Source organism: Dermochelys coriacea, chromosome 5, assembly GCF_009764565.3.
Source record: "Dermochelys coriacea isolate rDerCor1 chromosome 5, rDerCor1.pri.v4, whole genome shotgun sequence".
NCBI lineage: Eukaryota > Metazoa > Chordata > Testudines > Dermochelyidae > Dermochelys > Dermochelys coriacea.
This window is the reverse complement of record NC_050072.1, coordinates 90909638-90930918: the sequence shown is the minus strand read 5'-3', so window position 1 is coordinate 90930918 and position 21281 is coordinate 90909638. Positions and strand designations below refer to the sequence as shown.

The 21281-nt window shown below is 41.6% G+C and overlaps 1 protein-coding gene across 1 annotated transcript; it reads left to right on the top strand.

The window, feature by feature from the left end:
• The first annotated feature begins 4825 nt into the window (after positions 1-4825).
• CTSL (cathepsin L) lies at positions 4826-13183 on the top strand. The gene is made up of 8 exons (XM_038403496.2): positions 4826-4981; positions 7206-7341; positions 8449-8571; positions 8662-8817; positions 9038-9262; positions 11006-11174; positions 11546-11663; positions 12789-13183. The coding sequence occupies exons 2-8, from the start codon at positions 7216-7218 to the stop codon at positions 12886-12888; spliced, it is 1017 nt and encodes a 338-aa protein (XP_038259424.1). The 5' UTR covers positions 4826-4981; positions 7206-7215; the 3' UTR covers positions 12889-13183.
• Positions 13184-21281: the final 8098 nt, after the last annotated feature.

Below are 21281 nucleotides of genomic sequence, written 5' to 3'. Positions count from 1 at the left end.
CCTATTCCCTTCAATGACACACCTCTCTCCTAGCAAACCCTAAAACAGTGGTTCTCAACCTCTCCTGACTACTGTATCTCTTTCAGAAGTCTGAAGCCCAAGCCCTGACACCTGGGTTGAAGCATGTACCTTAGCCCTGCTTGCCACGCCCCTAAGGATGGCCCTGCACTTGTGATCTCCTCTACAGCCCTCCTGTGGAACCCCCCGGGTTGCAATTCCCAGGTTGAGAAACACTGAGAAACATGTTTCAGAGTAGCAGCCGTGTTAGTCTGTATTCGCAAAAAGAAAAGGAGTACTTGTGGCACCTTAGAGACTAACAAATTTATTAGAGCATAAGCTTTCGTGAGCTACATCTCACTTTCCACCAAATGCATCCGATGAAGTGAGCTGTAGCTTATGAAAGCTTATGCTCTAATAAATTTGTTAGTCTCTAAGGTGCCACAAGTACTCCTTTTCTTTTTACTGAGAAACATGTGCCCCTGGTTAAGAACCACTGCCCTAAAACACCACAACCCACCACGAGACTAGGTTTCCTATGTGCGCCTGCAATGCAAGCATTCCATTACATCATTTGTCAGCTGGTCTCACATCTCCTGAGCAGAAAAGGTATTCAGATGTAAAAGAAGCAAGCTCTACCTTCTGGCCTATTAGATAAATTGGAATGTGGTCCCTTTTGTCTCTCACGTAGGGGAGGGGAAAGATGAATGATGAGTCTTTGGAGATCACAAGGCTATTCTAACGACAGTGAGAAGTGGATAATGTTACTGACTTATCAGCTATGACGATGTCTCTTTAGCCAATGCTTAGAACCATATCTGATTTTTCAAATGCAGATGCTGTTTTAATTCTCCAACCCAATAAGGATACAGCTAATTTAATTATTGGTGCCCCATCTGAAAATCAATTCCAGAAGCAAACTAGTTCTGTTACCAGGAAGGGTACCCAAATAAAGAAATTTACTAGTGGGTGCTGGTAGCAATTGCAAAATTTAAAGGGACACTATCAACTTTAAACAAATTGTTTTTCCAATTTTCTATTAATGAGACAGTTTCCCTGGTTTTTGTGGGGTCTTTCATATGGCAATAGGGGAGAGGAAAATCAACTATTGTGGTTGTTTAAAAATTAAGAACATGTTATCTGAACTACCTTTAACTCTTCTGAAATTCGGCTTTTTAAAATTTCAAGTAGACGGTGCAAATATGTTTCCATTCTGTTAACCCCTCTCTTCTCGTATGCTTGTAACTTTCTCAAACATGTACCTTTTGGGGCTGAAATTTTCCATGCTAGCTTTCTCCCTAGAGGAAAATTAAGCAAAATTCTTTCAAACACTCTTGTGTTGTGTGCCAAAAATTTACTTTACCCACTGAAAATCAAAAAAACTTTTCCTCACAAAAAACTTAAATTGTTTGAGATTTTAAACTTAATGTGTAAGGTGCCCTTTAAAAAGGAGTGTATGCTTGAACAAATTTGAATGAATAGTAGTTTCCAGTGATTGGAAAAACCACTTCTCAGCTTTTTCAGTAGCATCTAATGAGGTCTAGACTTCAAATAAACTTTCACTGAAATAATGACACCAATTAGTCATTTTATTTATGTTTGGGTGTACACACTCTTGTTTCAGAATAAAATTTGCTAATTTTGATTTAGAAGAGAGTTTGTACATGTCATAAGTAAAAATGATATAAGCCAAGTTTAAAAAAACAGTGTCCAACAGAGGTTTGCACCTGCCTAACTCAATTACCTTAAAAATACTCCTTTAATTAAAACCATGCAGCTTTGTTTGTAATCCAGACTTAAGGTTCTAAATTTACCCACTGTCTTATGATGAAATAAGTGTTAACCCACAGACTTGCACTGAAATAAATAAATTGGTTTTAATACTCTCCTTTTGTGAGTTCAGTGCAAGTTTCTGAGTAGACTAGTTCACACTTGTAGTCTAATGGAAACCTTTAGCATTGTCTGCCCAAATATTTTGGGGAAGTTTTGTGATAGAGCAATAGCAGGAGATTTTCCTTCCAAAAAATGCCGGTGTCAATGCTACTTCTAACATCTCAATGTGCTTTATGTCCGATCAAGGCCCAACAGCACTAAAACTGCTGCAGGAATAATTAATATAAAAAGGATTGTGAATGTGTTAATAAAACTAATACCTATAGTTAAATCCTCCCTTAAGTACTGCCTTATCAGGGAAAAGGGAGAATCACATATGATCTCTGCAATTTTTGCTGCATTGTGCAACATAATACCAACCTTAAGCTTTCATTAAAAAATATAGGTTTCAGAGTAGCAGCCGTGTTAGTCTGTATTCGCAAAAAGAAAAGGAGAACTTGTGGCACCTTAGAGACTAACAAATTTATTAGAGCATAAGCTTTCGTGAGCTACAGCTCACTTCATCGGATGCATTCTCTAATAAATTTGTTAGTCTCTAAGGTGCCACAAGTTCTCCTTTTCTTTTTATTAAAAAATATATATATATTCTCAAGATCAATGGAAGATTGATCCAAAGCTTTGTCTGTATTGATGTCTATATGGAAAAAAATTGCACCTTTTTCTTACCGCTCTTTTAGGGCTAAAAGATCCCTCCCACCCCAAGGTTGCATGTGCGTAAGTACTTTTGGAAATCTGAAATCTCCCTCCGTTTCTGTAGTGCAGCTTCTCCATCAGTGTTAGTACTAATGGCAACTCTATTAGGCTGGAATTTTTACCACCACATGCAGGGTTAGAGTACAATATGGTAAAAAATGTGTCCATCTACAGTAGATACCACTATTGCTATCATTAGGGGAGGAGTTGCACTATGGGGGGACAAAAACTTCAGTGGTGTTGCAGCCAAAAAGTCAAAAACAATAATGTTAGCCTATGACTAATTAGGGTTAGGAAATCTAGTGAAGGAAACTTCCAGTTATGTAATGGGACAAACAAAAGTGTGCCCTCCCCACCCTATTTGTCTTGTGTGGTGTGAACTGCAAAACTTAATAGGAACTATTGCATTCAATGGGACTACTCACCAACTGGGTTGATCTGATAAGGGATAATTAATGGGTCTGGTTCTCATTTTAAAAGATTGTCAGTGTCACCCAGATCAATTAATGGAAACTTTTTTGTAGTTTTATAAAAAAAAAATCCTTAACCATATTCATACATAAGAGTTTGCAGGATTGAGGGTGCTAAATTTACAAGCTTTTATTCTTAATTACAGGGGTTTTAATACTCCACTAACTATTGGGACATCTAATAATTGCTAAATATTTGTATTTTTCTAAACAGTTCTATGTTTCACAGTAGAAAACCTATTTATTTTATTTTAGAGAGACAATGTAGGTGAGAGTAGCAGCCGTGTTAGTCTGTATTCACAAAAAGAAAAGGAGTACTTGTGGCACCTTAGAGACTAACAAATTTATTAGAGCATAAGCTTTCGTGAGTGAAGTGAGCTGTAGCTCACAAAAGCTTATGCTCTAATAAATTTGTTAGTCTCTAAGGTGCCACAAGTACTCCTTTTCTTAAGGTAGGTGAGGTAATATCTTGTATTGGACCAGCTTCCACTGGTGAAAGAGAAAAGCTTTCGAGCTCGTCTTATTTTAGGAAATTTGAAATGCATCCAATGAAGTGAGCTGTAGCTCACGAAAGCTTATGCTCAAATAAATTTGTTAGTCTCTAAGGTGCCACAAGTACTCCTTTTCTTTTTGCGAATACAGACTAACACAGCTGCTACTCTGAAACCTATATACATATGTGACACTTAATTTTGGTATCTACTCAATCTTATATGATTTGGAGTTTCTTGGGGTCCTAAATAACCTAAACAAGTCAATGTCATAACTTTTTTTTGTTTACTGTCCAATTGTTGCTCTATAATACATTATTAAAAGTGAATCAGTCTTTATGTTTGCTTAATATATGCTTTTATTTGTATGGTTTCAAAGCATTTTTTAAAAATGGTATATTTAGGAAACTTCTAAACATTGTTTTCATTTTGGGTCAATGTATTTCATTGTTGTATCATTACCCTGCAATATTTATAGGACAAAGTCTGGCTTTATGATGTATGTAGCGTGAATGGCACATGGTACCGGAATAATGCTCTGGGAGTTCAATACTGATGCTGTAGAAGGAGTTGTCAGTGAGAAACCAATAACCCACCCACTGCACACACACCCAAATTCACCCAATACTATAGCATGGCAAGATCAGATTCTAATTACTGTAACAGTCAGTTTATCTACTAAAGCATGAGGCCCTAACCCTAACATTATCCTAGTTCCTGTAAGACCAAGTGCTATTCTTCATGTACTTTTTCAGTCCTTTTAACAAATGTAAAACATTTTATTAAAGCAAATGTTAACTTATATATTACACAGGTTATGAAAAGTGTCTGTACATCTAGGTGTAGGGTTTAGATTATCCACAAATACAATGTTTGCTTTCAAAGTAATCAGATACATATAGTACATAATCATCAATAACCCAACTTTAGGTGAATAAATTTAACAATAGCGTTTAGATATTTTCATCCAAGTCTTTGAATTGATTATGGAACGTGTCTATATCAATGAGTGAATATTGTTCCTTAGTAAGTGAGCATTGAGGATTGGTTGTCCCTTAGTAGATATAATCCTATAACTAAGCAATTTTTTCTGGAGGTTGTGGGGACAATCTCAAGGGATTTTTTTCCCCTTACAAATTGCGGTTTCATTTCTTTTGCTCCTCCCCTCGGCGTATTTTGAAAAGCTTGCACCTAATTTGGATTTTAGGTGACTGTAGGGTTACGTTCTGTCCAGCAAGATCGCACTGGGCACGCGTGACACAGCGCACTACGGGACTGGGAGTCCTGACCCTTGCGGGGGCCGCCCCAGCCCCGTCGCAACCAATCGGAGCGCCGGGGCGGGCACAGCTGGGCAGACTATAACAGGGGCCCGCTGCGCGGGGACCAGCGCTGCTGATGCTAATGCCCAGGCTGCGAGAACTTGGCAGGGTCCCTCAGGTGAGTCGCTTTGCAGCCAGCGGGGAGGCTCCAACGCCCCGTTAGCCCTGCTGGGGCTGCATGCCCAGTGTCGGGGGAGGGGCTGCGGCTGAGCCCTAAGCCTGCTGCGGGGACCATCCCAGCCTCCTGCGTGCGGAGGCAGCAGGGGCGCTGGGTTGTTTGCGCGCTGCAGCTTGGTCCCCGGCGCTGGCGGGGCGGGAGCTTGAGCCGGTTGTGGGGAGAGAGGAGCCGCCTGCCCCTGTCTGATGGGCCAGGGAGAGCGAGCGGGACTTGTCTGTCATATTCCGCCTGGGGCTCCCCCGGCCTCCTCCGCGCTGTGCTGTGCTGTGTCGGGGAGGGGGGGCGGATCTAGGGGTGTCTGGGCCCCCTGTGCTGTGCTGTGTCGGGGAGGGGGGGCGGATCTAGGGGTGTCTGGGCCCCCTGTGCTGTGCTGTGTCGGGGAGGGGGGGGCGGATCTAGGGGTGTCTGGGCCCCCTGTGCTGTGCTGTGTCGGGGAGGGGGGGCGGATCTAGGGGTGTCTGGGCCCCCTGTGCTGTGCTGTGTCGGGGAGGGGGCGGATCTAGGGGTGTCTGGGCCCCCTGTGCTGAGTGTGACGGCGGGCACTGGAGGGGCCTGGGCACTGGCTAGCTGCAGCGTTCGGCTCACGCCCATTGCAAGGTCCGTACCGTGGCTCGGTAACACCCAGCGGTGACTGTAATTGGGAGCCGCTCTTCCCGGCACTGCCCAGCTTATTCATCCTCCAGCACCGCAGGCCGCCTAGGAGCCGGGCGCTGTGATTTCTGCTCCCTGCGCTTCCCCTGGAAGCCGCTGTGGGCTCTGGCAGGGCTTGTTTGGCTGAGCACGATGCAGCTCTGCAGCTGCGGACCTGGGGCTCCCTATTGCCCTCTCCCCGACAGGCCCCAGCGGCGCCGCCCCGGGCTTGTTTACCCAGCAGTGGCCTTCCCGAGCAGAATCCTTCCCTCCCCTGCGCTGGGTTTGCGACTGGTCTCCCAGGTCAGCGGTCATGTGAGTGGTCTGACGTGATGGATCAGTGGGGCTGCCCTTCCCAGCTGCTAGGGCGGGTGCCTCCTGCAAATCGCCCTCTCCCCAGGAGGAGATCCGTTTACAAGAGAGTCTGGCCCCTGCGGTGCCTCTAGGCGAGTAAGAGGCAGGGAGATGGGCGCATGGAGGTAGCCCTTAGGAAGGGACCCTCACCCATGCCTCTGATCACATCCCATAGTCTTATGATTTTGTAACTAGTTTCTGTGAGGAGAGCGGAAATGATTCCAGGAAAAGATGAGTCAACTGTGCAAACAGGCTCCCCAGAGGCAGAAGCTTTCTATTTACCTACTGAAAATGTTCCTCTTTTTCCCCCTATCCTGCAGTACCAGACAAAGCTCCCTATACCGAGCACAGTCACTGTTACATGCACTTAAAAGAACTAGTGTGGAAACCATAATGGGGAAAACCAAATTAGAATGTGGTGTGAATCCTTTTCTCTTGCAGATAAAGGATGGGCATCCTACTGAAATGCAGTGATTGTCACTTAACACCCTATTGATTGGATTTGGGTGAAAATTAGAAAAGGGGGAAAGAGACAAAAGATGAAAGGGCAGAAGTAATTGAAAGGGCTGTGAAGTGGGCCTGTGATTTAATAGAATTTCTATGGTGTGAAAATGTCCTGCAGCATCTCCCAGGATTGCTGGACCAAGTCTAGGCACCCCTCCATGAAAAGAGAGTTCATACATTCTCTGGTGCCCCATTATAAGGAGATAAACCAGTTCTTTTTTCATGTGCCATGAGTTAAGGAAGAAGTGGTTCTCTCCTCTTGCATAACTGGCTCATAGAGGAGACATAACTGGTAATGACAGGTTTCAGAGTAGCAGCCGTGTTGGTCTATATTCGCAAAAAGAAAAGGAGTACTTGTAGCACCTTAGAGACTAACAAATTTATTTGAGCATAAGCTTTCGTGAGCTACATGCATCCGATGAAGTGAGCTGTAGCTCACGAAAGCTTATGCTAAAATAAATTTGTTAGTCTCTAAGGTGCCACAAGTATTCCTTTTCTTATACCTGGTAATGGCTTCAGCTTTGTGATACACACTCGAAATATGTCATTTTGAGTGATTTTTTTCTTCATTATTTGTCTCTGTATGTTACTAAGCAATCTTTCTACATAGAAACTTCTGATAAACAGAATCTTACATGTGAGAAATGGCTTAACTGGTCTTGTTAACTTTTGGTAGACTTTCCAACATGAATATATATCTGGTCATATTTTCCCTGTGTTTGGGAATATCATTTGCTGCTCCAAGAATAGATCCTGTTTTGGATAACCACTGGAACCTGTGGAAGTCATGGCACACTAAGACCTACCATGAGGTGAGTATTTTGAAGAGGCAGACCCCACAGTATGGACATTTGCTTAATACTGGGAATGGTAGGAACAGTAAAATGTAAGACTAGCACTTGGAACTGAGTGACTATTCCAAGCTCTGCCATTAACTCTCTAACCATGGGAAAGTTACTCTGTTTTCCCTGTCTGTACATCTGAGGATACTACTTCTACACTAGAATAAAAGACCCATGACAGGGCTATGGTTGGCCCAGGCCAGCTAACTCAGGCTTGTGGTGCTAAAGATTGCAGTGTAGACATTCAGGCTGGAGCTGAAATCTTGCAAGGAGAATGGAAAGTGCTTAATTTGTAATGAAAGAGAGGGGGCTGGGGTTCAAGCAATTATTTTTACATTCATAACTAATGCAGCAAGCCCAGAGGTGCCGGGGCTCTGAACTGCCAGGCCTAGAGGTGCTGGGGCTCAGCCCTGGCACAAATTAAGCCCTGAGAGTGGGTCTCGGAGTCCAGGTTCCAGCCCAATCCTGAATGTCTACACTACAATTTTTCGCCCTGCAACCCCGGCCTCTGAGACTCATTGCTGTAGGTTTTTTATTTCAGTGTGGACATACCTTAACAGGAGTTAATGTTAAGAACTTTGCCGTCCTTGTATGAAAGACAGCACAATAAGTAAAAGAAAAATGCGTAAGCTATGTCTACATTTGCACTTTTGTCGGTATAACTTATATCACTCAGGGGTGTGAAAAAACCAGCCCTCTGAGCGACCTAAGTTACACCAACAGAAGGGCCGGTGCGGACAGCACTGTTGGTGGGAGACTCTCTTCCGCTGACATAGCTACCGCCATTCATTGGAGGTGGTTTAAATTATGTCAAAGGGAGAGCTCTCCTGTTGGCATAGAGCTGCTATATGAGTAATCTTACAGTGGCACAGCTGCATTAGTACAGCTGTGCTGCTGTAAGCTCGCTAGTGTAGACATAGCCTTAGTTATTTGGACTATTGCGAGCGGTCTGCACCTTCCAGATTGCTTTGGACAAGAAAACCTAAAAATTGGTGTATTACTGTTTTCATTTATTCTTTTACTCACTGAGAGAGGCCAAGTTCCATTATCCAAATAACCTGTTCTCCTGCCCTTTAGCGGGAAGAAGGCTGGAGGAGAATGGTATGGGAGAAGAACTTGAAAATGATTGAACTACATAATCTGGATCACACAATGGGAAAACATAGCTACAGAATGGGAATGAATCAATTCGGTGACATGGTATGTATAAGAAAAGCCATAAAACTTGTTTTGTTAGTAGCGATATATAACAGAGGACAAGCACTTTTTTATTTTGTTTTCTTCCTTCAGACTACTGAAGAGTTTAAGCAGCTGATGAATGGGTTCCAATATAAAAAATCAGAAAGGAAGTACAGAGGATCACAGTTCCTTGAACCCAACTTCCTGGAGGCACCAAAATCTGTAGACTGGAGGGAAGAGGGATATGTAACTCCAGTTAAAGACCAGGTATGTTGTCTTGTGCATAACAACAAATAGGATGTGCATGTCTGTATGTTATGAGCACTGGAAGGATTTTGGTATTTTCAAAAAGGTTCAAGTTCCTAATGAGCATGAATGAAGTGGGACTTGGATAATGGTATAGTCATATGTTTAGACTGCTGTGGTAACTACTAATGGACTACTACATTGCTTGTGCTAATGAGTAATTTTTCCTTTTCAACTTCAGGGTCAGTGTGGATCTTGTTGGGCTTTTAGCACAACTGGTGCTCTTGAAGGGCAGCACTTCAGAAAAACTGGCAAGCTTGTCTCACTGAGTGAACAAAACCTTGTAGACTGCTCTCGTCCTGAAGGAAATCAAGGATGCAATGGTGGTCTCATGGATCAAGCTTTCCAGTATGTACAGGACAATGGAGGAATTGATTCAGAGGAATCCTACCCATACATTGCAAAGGTAAATGTAACTAGCTCCAAGCTAATCTGTTGTTTTATCTGTACAGTGTGTCTTAAGTATAGAAATACAAGGTAAAAATACAGGTTGAAATCTGGGGAAGGAAATATATTAACAGCTTTCAGAACAGATCTGTTCTTCCCTTCATAGTTGTCCCCCAAGCAAACTAGAATAGCTGCCCACCAGTCCCAAAATCAGTAAAGTCTGAGAAAAGTGACCTCAAAGATTTGGGCAAAAACCAAAGGCTCATCAGACCATTTTAAGAAGTGAATAGCGAAGCAAAGAGCCTGCCACTGATGATGCTCTGCTATCATGCCCCATACACTTATATAGCCAGAGATGTTAACTCCAATTAATCTCAGATGCCACAACAATATGCATGACGGAAGCAGTCTGTCACGTAACCAGAACCCAAACAAGGTAGCTCTTATACAGATCAGAGCTGACTCTTCTGGGTGAAGTTCAGTTTCAGAAGACCTGATGCAGTACATCTCCTTGCAGTTAATACTGGTGAAGGGGCAATATCTGCATTCCAAATGGTCTGTAGCAGTAGTCCCACATAGAGAGCATTATAGTAATTCATCCTAGAAGTCAAAGGCATTCACAGATGACTGGCAAACTTCAGAAATAGCTGTACATTGCCTAGCCAATTGTAGATGTTGGGTGCATAGCTTGTGGGCGCTACATAGAAAGAAAAATGGGAGCAAGGAGACTTCTTGCCGCCAACACAACCCGGGATTCCGGAATATTGGATCAGACATATGCAAGTCACATATTGGGTTTTTAATTTAGGGAGAAGATTTTATGCTTGCAGCTTCACTTTAATTGCAAACTCCTTTGCTTGTTAAACTTGTCTCCAATTTTTGGTCTCATTGACACAGAGCAGAGAATGAACAAAGCACATGACCCTTTTTTTCGATTAGATTAAAACTTTTTCCACATCTCCTCCTTAATTCCTAATTTGTCACATGTGTCTCTGAAAGCACTTGCTCCTTCAGAAGAGTTATCTCTAATGTGTTTTGTGAAATTCCTCGCACACCTGCTTTATTCTTTACAAAATAAGTAAAGAAAACTTTACAAAGAAAAGTTCAGGGACCTGCGTTCCTTACTGTGCACTGGGTGATCATGATGCTGCAAATCAAATGTTAACGTGGGTCTTGCCATGTAAATATTCCAGGAACACACATTAGCTGTTCAGTTTCAAAGGACCTGACTTTCATACTGGCCATTCATTTCATAAGGTAAAGTTTTGTGCCCACAATTAATCATGCTTATCCTGGCAGGTCATGCTGTATTCTGACAATTATTGTATGAATACAAAAATGGATACCCTGTTGAAGAGTAGGTTCAAAATATAGCTGCAAAATGTGTAAGTCCTATGAGTATGATATGTTAACTGCTTGAGAAAATGAGAGAAATCTAATGATCCTATTGTCAAATCAATTTTGACAGCCCACACACTAGTTAATTCTGGCTACTTATAAATTAGCTGAGATGGATTTTTCCTGGTGTTTCTCTGAATGAATCTTGGTCAAAAGATCTGCATGAGACAACTGGGTCTCTCTTTCAGTCTCTTATTCTGACCTACTTAAGACTACATTGCTTAGTTCTTTTTGTTAAAGAAATGCACAGTTTCAAAATACCCAGCTAGACAAACTAAGCACAGAGTAGCTGGCAACACCTGTATCTCTCCTCTAATCTAAATTAGAGAACTATATAGTAACTCCAATTTCCTTTTTTGTCAAGGATGATGAAGACTGTATGTATAAGGCAGAGTACAATGCTGCTAATGATACTGGCTTTGTAGACATCCCACAAGGACGTGAAAAAGCACTCATGAAAGCAGTGGCATCTGTGGGTCCAGTCTCTGTGGCTATTGATGCAGGCCATTCATCATTCCAGTTTTATGAATCAGGTAATGATTTGCTCGCAGTTTATAAGATGACTTCATGTACTGTATCTAATGTTGCAGTACTGATGCCAAAAAAAAAAAAAAAAATCCTATGTTGCAGTCTGTATTTTAATTACTGATGCAAAAAAGTTTGATCTGGAATTCAGGTGATCTGGGGTCAGTCTCCAACTCTGAAACAGATTTCCTTTGTGACAAGTAATGCAACTTGTCCTTTGGTTTCCTCATTATTAGGGAATAATGCTGAAATACCTTGCAGAAGAGGTGTTTGGCTGATTAACTGATTGTAAAACACACAATTGAGATCTAAAGACAGAAGATGTTCCAGAAATGCCTTTTTAAGTCTTGGAGTCCTTACTTGAACTTGTATTTTCTAGGTGTCTATTATGAGCCAGAATGTAGCAGTGAGGACCTGGATCATGGCGTTCTGGTTGTAGGCTATGGCTTTGAGGGAGCAGATGAAGATGGGAAGAAGTACTGGATTGTTAAGAACAGGTGCAAAACTTCTGCGTTTTTTCTTTTTATACAACACTCTTCAATCTCAGTCCACGGTTTTATAAAGTTGGGGGTGCAAATGGTTTGATTACACGTTCAAGTGAATCGGTGTGGAAAAGTGTTATGATGCAGGGTAGGCAAAGTCCTGCAAATTTGGCAAAACTCCACAACCACCTTTATAAAACAAATGCCTCAGTTCTTACATAGGGGAAAGAAGTTATACATTTTGGGTTCTTAATAAACTTGGCTTTAAGCAGCAAATTCATTCTAATGCATTTTGGATTGTTTATGTTAGTTTTCAGTTCCAGTTTAGATCATAATCTAAAGTTGGGATACCCTTAAGTGTGGAGGAGATGCACTCAGGTTTCATATTTTGTGCAGATGGAAAAAGAACTGAGGACTAGCCTCTTGTGCTAGAATAGGAGGCAAAAATCTGACAGGTGAAAGACAGGTGAGAGCCATGAAATCTTGGTAGCTGGTCTTCTGCTTCCTCCAAGAGTACCCTCCCCCTGGTTGTCTGCAGTCTTTTGGTGTACAGGAGAGTCTCGTCTTATGCTGGGGTTACATTCCGCAGTCAGCGCATAAAGCAAAAATCGCGTATAGTCAAAATTACATTAAGTGTAATGGCGGGCGGAATCGCCCGCACTACAGGTACAGTATTAAAATGGTTGTTTTTCTCTTTTTTGGGGGGGGGCGGGGGACTTGGTTTTGCTGACCGTGCAAAGCTGAATTCGCGCATGTTAAATGCGCGCAAGATGAGACTCGCCTGTATTACTTTCTGGGAGGTCAGTTAGTGAAGTCAATTATGTACTCCACCACAGAATCAGAAGTGTTGCCTTGCTAGTTCCGTCCTTGGGCAGTGCTGCCCACCTATATACGCTCCAGCCACACTGCTACTGGAAAGAGAGTCAAAGGGTTGCATTACAAGGTTCTCTGTACTCTGGGTATCCTTGGCATACCATCTTACCAATGGAGAGCATTTGTTACTTGGACTTTTTCACAAAGCTGAAAGGTGGAAATTGCCATTCTAATCCATGGGACAAATGTAGATCTCAGTGCTAAACTCTCTTGCATAACTGTTAAGGCTAACTATAATTTTTTGTTTGTTTGTTTTTTGTTTTCCAGCTGGGGTGAGAAGTGGGGTAACAAAGGATATATCTACATGGCTAAAGACAGGAGGAATCACTGTGGAATAGCTACAGCAGCTAGCTATCCACTAGTATAACTTACTGAGGGGGACTAAGTGTTTCATTGCAAGAGTGGTTTTAAACTGATTGACAAACCCATGTTAACACATGTGGCAGGATTTGTATCTTCCAAGATCCAACTTGCAAGTTTTATATATTGGTGACAAGCCACTTGTTTAAATTAATGTAAATGTTAATATGTAAACAAGCTTGTAATATTGCTGGTTTGCAGACTGCTTAATTGATTGGATTCTTTTTTGAATTTTCCTTTTTTAACTGTAATGTGCACAAAGGTTTACTTTTTAAATAAACACGCCAATTCCAACGTGTAAAGGTGACTTTGCTTTCCATTATGTATATAAATTGATGATCATCTTAACCAAACCATGTACCCATCACTTTCACCATCCACTAAAATGTTGCTGAGTTTGGAAATTTATTGCACCCAGCAATTATCAAATGGAGTACAATATGGTACACAACAGGACAGGAATATAATTGAACAATACTGTATCCGTTTGAAGTTCAGCTGATGTAATGGGAGTGACCAAAACTTGGTATTTCATGTGGGACTCTGAATTTCTGTTTGAGAGTCATGCAGGAGTTTTCATTACACTCGGACGTATTGAACAATTTAATATGGCATATCAGTCATGTGATCCAAGAGGAACAAATTAGTATTGTACCTTTCACTAAATGATTTTGTTATCATTGTAGTACTAAAACAGAGTTTTGGATTCACTTATGTAGCATCCCGTTCTGCTGCTGTAATTTAAGTGACCCATGAAGGAGCTCTTAAAAATCTGGACTTATGCCTTTTTTCCCTTGCCTTCGCCCCTTCCTTTTTGTGTGTTATACTTCTTGTGGTATGTTAAAGTCCCTGAAAGGTTTTAAAAATGGACTTTTTTCCTTACACATATCAAGATTGTCAAATCTGATCTTCCCTGAGTTTGCTGAAGAACCCCTTGGTGCTCTTGCCCCTTTAACTGAAAGGACAGAGCTGTTGAAATAATAAACCATTCCTCTCCAAAATGTTTTTCTTTGGAGTTTTTAGGCTTTTTGTGGCACTTACTGTAGTGCCTCACAACCAGGAAGGGCTTTATCCTTACTGCCCATGTAAAGTAAGGATATATACTACATTTTACAGATGGGAACTTGAGCACAGAGAGTGACTTGCCAAGCTTACACAGGAAATCTAGCAGGAGTGGGAGTAGAATGTAGATTTCCTCAATCCTTGCTATAACCATGAGATCATCCTTTCTGGTGCCTGAATTCTCATTATGGGTCATACTAGCTTGCATTTAAACCCAGGTATAGGTTTGTGCTGGGGTGAAATGTCAACAAGATTTCTGTTGTCTTTGCATCCTCTGAAAAATGGATTTTATCAAACACACATCAGAGATTCCTAACATTACATTCCAACAGGTGGAGGATGTATATGAGTTTGCTGCTTCCGTGTGGCAAAATTCTGCTCTACTCCACGCTGATTAGGCCTCAGCTGGAGTCTTGTGTCCAGTTCTAGACTCCACATTTTAGGAAAGGTGTGGACAAATTGGAGAAAGTCCAGAGAAGAGCACTAAAAGTGATTAAAGGTTTAGAAACATGACCTATGAGGGAAAATTGAAAAAATTGGGTTTGTTTAGTTTGGAGAAGAGAAGACTGAAGGGGGACAACTATTTTCAAGTACATAAAAGGTTACACGGAGGGGGGAGAAAAATTCCTCTTAATCTTTGAGGATAGGACAAGAAGCAATGGGCTTAAATTGCAACAAGGACGGTTTAGGTTGGACATTAGGAAAAACTTCCCAACTGTCAGCGTGGTTAAGCACTGGAATAAATTGCCTACGGAGGTTGTGGAATCTCCATCATTGGGGATTTTTAAGAGCAGGTTGGACAAACACCTGTCAGGGATGGTCTAGAATGATAACTTTAGTCCTGCCTTGAGTGCAGGGGACTGGACTAGATGACCTCTCAAGGTCCCTTTCAGTTCTATGATTTTATGAAACAGGGAAATGGCTTACTGAGTAGTATATAATAAAAATATACTTTTTAACCTTTAAACTCAATTTTGAGTTCTAACTGTGGACTCGTATTAAAAAATTATGCTGTAAAGTATACCATTCTGACAAAACTTTAGATACACTTTCATATCCAAAAATTTACAACATGAAAATATAAGCCGGTTGAGAGCTGGGTATGCATTGAGGTTCTTGATGGATGAGATATAACGGTCTGTATGCTTTCTAGTAATAGGAAAAACCAAGAACCTTTTGGTTCTTAGTGGAACAATTGTATTGGAAACAAAATGTGAAATTGTAATGCTTCTCCTGTTAGGGCTTCTCCTTTCTCTTCAAGTTAGCTCTATATTGCTGACCTAAGTGATGTTATCTAGTATATACTGTGGTTTGCAGTTTTGGTGACATATTTCAGGTGTGTTGCCTGGATCTTGAACAATTAAAAGTAAAATCTGCAAAGCAGCTGAGGTTAATAATTGCAAAATGTATATAATGGAAAAGGTCAGACTCAATTTAGTTCTTGTCTACAGTGGGTCTCTGGCTACTTGTTCAAACCTTTAGTGCAGTTGCATTTTGCACTAGGCAAGGTAAGCTTGATAGGCATACCTTTGTACTTGTGTAGCAATATTAATAGCTAAGGATACGATTTAGTCAGAAGTTAGGGAAGTCACAGATTCTGTGACTTTGACTTTGCTTCAGCTGACTTTGCTTGAACTGGAGCTATACATCCTCCACCCATGGCTTCGACCGGAGCTGGCGCTGTTTCCCCCTCACACACACCCCCATTTTCAGCAAGAGCTGTGTGCTCTGGACCCACAGCATTAGTAGGGGCTGTTTTCCCCCTACCCTTCATAGCTTCGGACAGGGCCTGAGCTTTCTCCACCCTCCCACAGTTACGGCCAGAGCCAGGGCCATGCACCCCTTCTGCCCTCCCAAGCTTCGGTTGGTGCAGAAGTTGAGGCTGTGCACTTCTGACCCTCAGCTTCAGCAGGAGCCGGAGTTGTGTGCCTTCTTCCTGGGGCTGTAGTGGAGGCTGGAGCCAGGGATAGGCCACCCCTGTGGCAGTGGGGCTAGGGCTGTCAGTCCCCTGCCATGGGTCTCTAGCTATCATTCCCCCCAAAGCCCTCTCTCCCACAGTTATTTTTAGGAAAAGTCTGACAGGTCACAGCTCCTGTGAATTTTTGTTTAGTGCCTGTGACCTATCCGTAACTTACTAAAAATAACTGTGACAAAATCTTAACCTTGCTAATAGCTAAATATCTAAAGCTTAGTCTTCAGCATAAAGTCCATAAACAAGTACAAATTCCTTTGTTTGCCAACTAATATGTCACAGTGCCCAGATGTCTAATGAAAGAAGCCCACGCATAAGGGAGCAGAGATGAAGTTGCTGTCAGGAACCCTCAACTCTGCTTTTTTTTGACTCTGCAGACAAAATTAGTCATAACGTATTAACAGTTCATTTTTATTTTCTGGGGAGGGTTGCGGGGGATCTTAAGATGTGTATTTGATTGTACGTACTTCTTTCTCTAGTATTGCTAGACACCTCTTTGAGTGTCCCATTCTTAAACAGGTGAATAGCTTCAATTCAGACTTACCAAAATAATTTTCTGGGATAAAAGCCATGAACAATATCAGTCCAAAGGCTGTTTTTTAAATCACTGAAACACATTAGAAAGAAGTTCTTGGTCATATTTAATAAATCAGCTACGCTATAAGAAGTCATTCTTTTTTTTTTTTTTTGGTTGGGAGGGTGGGGAGAAGAAACATCGGAAACAAATTACCATACAAGTAAAGATCTCAAACAACAGCCTTTATTTGAGGAACATTCCATTCTATTCGGAAATGGTGGTGGTTTCGGTCTTCAAACTCAGGAGGGAGAAAGATATCAAAATTAAAGTGAAGATCAAGATATGGCCTACAAAGCTGAAGAGTTGGAGCCCCTGCCAGCTAGGGTTACCACACATCCGATTTTTCCTGGACTTGACCTCTTTTTTGGTCCTCTGTTCTCTACCTGTGAAGATTTTGAAATATGAACAAATGTCTGTGATTTTTCCTTGCTTGTCCTTTTTCCAACGTCAGTTCTGGTAGAACTGCAATTCCCAGCAGGCCCCAATACCAGCATGCATGTTTACTGGTTTGCCTCCCTTCTGTACTGTTGCTGGCAATGGCATTGCCTTCAGAGCTGGGCAGCCAAAGAGTGGTGGTTGCGGGCTCAGTACCCAGCTCTGAAGGCAGTGCCACCATCACCACCAGCAGAAATAAGGGTGGTAGTAGAAAGAAACAGTACCCCCCCCCCAGCAGTGTCTTCTATTTGGGAACTTGAAAGACGGGTAACCCTACTGCCAACACCTCCAGTAGGCCATGCTGGCCTAGAGTTGGGAATGGATGGAGTCCCACAGAGTCAGTGCACAGAACCTTTGTACAGATGTCCCTGTTCTCCAGTGGATCTCTGAAAAATCAGCTGGTTCTGGAGACTGAAAATCCTGCTGTTTATTCCAGTCAGAAAGGACCCTCCCCACCTCAATCTGGTGAAAACACTAAGCTCCCTTCCAGGCGATTTCCCTTTGGAGGTGGCAGTTTGTCCCTTTGTGAGGAAAGGGAGGCCAACCTATTTGCATAAGCCTCTTTAACAGTGGTGCCAACTTTTGAGATTTTTTTTTTTTTTGTCACATCTCATGATATTTGGTGGTTAAGTGCTAGCATTAGAGTCATATGATTGTGTGAGAATCTCAGCTTTCATTTAAAGAAAAAAAACCCTGAATGTTTGACCCTTTCAGTTGTAGAAAACATGAGCCCTACAGGCTCAAAACCCAGAAGACAAAAAGACCCCCCCTAACTTTTTGAAAATTCCAAAAGTTTTAACACAGTCTTAATATTTTTTGGGGGAAGCGGGGCTGACACAACTTTTGTACAGTTGACGCTGGCAATGCTGGCAATGCTGAGAGTTTAATTTTGTCTAGAGTCTTCCAAGTCTGAGAGTGTACCAGATCAGGCAACATAGAGGTTGGGAGACAATCTGGATTTACAAGTGAATAGAGAGGATATGCCTTGATTCAGTGCACTGGGGGCCCACCACAAACGCAACTAGGACTTGAATTGCTGTAAAATGTTGTGGGAGGGGAAGAGGTTTGTTGACCAGAAACACCAAGATTAATATAAACAGTCTGGTTTCAAAACTAGGATTTCACTCTGGTCAGAAGGAAGGAAACAATTTCTTCAGAAGTGTGTGTGTGTGTGTGTGTGTGTGTGTGTGGCGGGGGGAGGGAGGAGCAGAATGACTGTCAAAGAGGAGGGAGGGAAGGTGCTCAGAATTGATAATCCAGGTTTTTTATACATTTAAAATTGCGCACTCTAATCCAGTGAGACATCCTTTCATATGGATGGAATACCACCGTGTCAGGAATATGGCCAGCCAAGTGGGTAATTCTAACCATTGAAATAAACATGTCCAATAACAACTTCAGCAATGTGTCTTAATTTTAGCATTTAAACTGTATCATGTATGTGTAATTTGTATTTAAACATGCTGATAGAGATTTTAATAGCAGTTATACAGCTGCTAAATGTCAGTAAGATTTGGTCTCCACTACAGACCTATCTCAGTGTAACTACGTCACTCAGGGGGCCAGAAAAATCCACATCCCTGAGCGATGTAGTTATACTGACCTAACCCGCCCATGAAGACAACACTATGTTGGCGGGACAGCTTCTCCCACTGACAGAGCTACTACCTCTTATGGAGCTGTATGGAGACGGAGAGCTCTCATCTGTAGGTTTAGACCTAAGACCATCTTCATTAAAGTGCTATGCAGCTCCACTGACGCAACGTTTTAAGACCTGTCTATGCTACCACTTCTGTCAGCATAACTTATGTCACTCAGGGTGTGAAAAAACATCCCCCGAGCGGCAAAAGTTACATCGATAGAAGCGCTGGTGTGGACAGCACTATGTTAGCAGGAGAGCGTCTCGTGCCAACGTAGCTACTGCGGCTCATGGAGGTGGTTTTATTATGTTGATGGGAGAGTTCTCTCCTGTCAGCATACAGTGGCTACATGAGCAATCTTACAGCAGTTCAGCTGCACCAGTACAGCTGTGCCACTGTAAACTCGCTAGTGTAGACGTGCCCTAAATGTGTTAAATCCAATAATATGATTCCCTTATAATCCCCTAATTTATAAAGTAAATGAAAAGACTCTTTGGAAGCACTCGTTTAAAGTGTTAAACTATGATCTCAAATAAATTTGTTAGTCTCTAAGGTGCCACAAGTACTCCTTTTCTTTTTGAGTGGGATATAGTTGGTGGTCGGGAACTGTTCAGTCTCTTATCACTTGTCCCCTGCTGGATTGAGCAAACAAGCATTTTATGCAAAAAAAGCTCCTGATGTGTTTCCTGTTTATGTGTAAGTAAAAGCTTTAGTCACAAGACACATTTTGAAATATTTCAGTGTTAGTCAACATTTTTTGTAGCTCCATATTGCTAATGAGAGTTGAATTTGTTGTATTTGTTATGTGTTGTATTATTTTTAAGTAATGGTAAAGTTTCTTCAACAAGAGAGTCCTGTAGTCCATAAGCAAAATATATCGTTCAGGTCCTGTCTTCCCAGTAGCAACCAGAGTGCTAGAGACATAGTTATACCACTTAAATATATGGTTTGGCCATAAAATGTAGACAGGGCTGAATCATGCTACAGACCTGCAGAAGGGCAATGTTGTGCAATGTTTCAGGAATGCATTCTTGGCTCAGTTCCATCTATGTTGCCAGAATGAGCTGTTTTAATTTTAATTGGGGGATAATTTATATTGCACCTGGCTTCTCAGAATTCTGGTAGTTACTGTGTAGATAGGACCTTTATTCTGAAGATCTCCCAAGAATACCACTTTCTGTGATCTACTCTATGAATGACTATTTTTTTGTGGCTAGTGGCCACATGACCTATTATATATGTTTTGTGGCTAGGCAAGATCATAAAAACAATTTAGTGCTTCCATTCTCATGCATGAAGCAGCTTCTCTCAAAACTCCAATAACCAATTTATCTAAAAATCCTAACTATTCCCTCTCTCTTTACACATAAATGTGGGAAATGTTTGCTCATCCTTTCTGTGCATGCTCAATACAGCGTGACCTATTGTTGCTTTTATGAACTGAGTTTAGTGCTTTTTCTTTGCTAATGCTGACCAGCTCATCACTTGACATTTACAAACTGATAAACAAGCTTATTTTTCCCTCCTGGATGAAATTAGGTGATCACTGAACTTTGTCTCCTTTCAAAGCATTCCAAGAAAACCCAAGTGCTACCATGACAAAATACTTGCTATCCAGTTTTGTCATGAACCTTAACCTCTGAACCCTAATTTGGGACAAATTTTCTTACAAAAGCCCTTTTTGATGTTGCACAGTTTTCTAGTGAGTAATTAACCAGTGGTTCCTTATTAATTATTTTCTAGTGAATAAATGGACTGAGGGAGTCTCAAGCAAACATGGCCAGAGACAGAGACACAGCAATCTGAAGATGGTAGTTGTGTAACCACAATAGAAAAGAACTGTGGCAATGCTTCTGCTTGTGGATATAAGTAACAGCATATGCTGTTTCCAATAATTTAGTAAATGTCCCCATAATAAATTCATAGTTATCCATCTTTATTATGCATATTTATATTAAGTATAACAGTGATTATCATTTTTAAAATATTAATACTTATGGTGATTTCTGGATACTAACAGATCAAGCCAGCTGTAGTAATCATGTCACTATGCTTGCATTTTACTTCCTGGTTACCACTGCACTTTACTGACTCCTTGAACAGACTGAAAGCTCACTATGGACCTTTTCATCCCTGAATAAGAAATGGTCTCAATATCCCCCACTCATTCTCTCCCTTTCTGGAGAAGAGAATAGTAATACATGCTACAAGCTGTTTTAAGGCACTGGCACTTACTGCATTTGCAAGAAGAAACTTGGGGTACCTAAAATACATAGATGAAAGGACAGCATTACACACAATGAAAGCGAGCAGTAATAGGGGAGTCCTGCACCAGATATTTCTTAGCTGGTTTCAGTTAATGAATGAATGGTAATATGAATGCATGTGGGTGGAAAGATAAGATTTGCTTACAGGCCTGAAAATGAAGTTTGCAAAAGTCCTCTCCAAACAGAGGACTTATATAAAGATACAGGTGGAGAGACTAATCGGAATAGATTTTGGTCATGTGAACTAAAGGATATCAAGATCTAGCTTTCTTTTACACAGCCAATTTTGTTTTTTCAGCGAATACATTAATTGCTCACATAGGGACATGCCCTTATTTTTTTGTTCTGTCCTCCTGCCTCCTTGGGAAGAGAACAAGCTTCAGGTGCATCTAGTAGGTTTCATGAGGTTTGTGCCATGCACCAATTCTGGACCAGGGCATAGCCTGG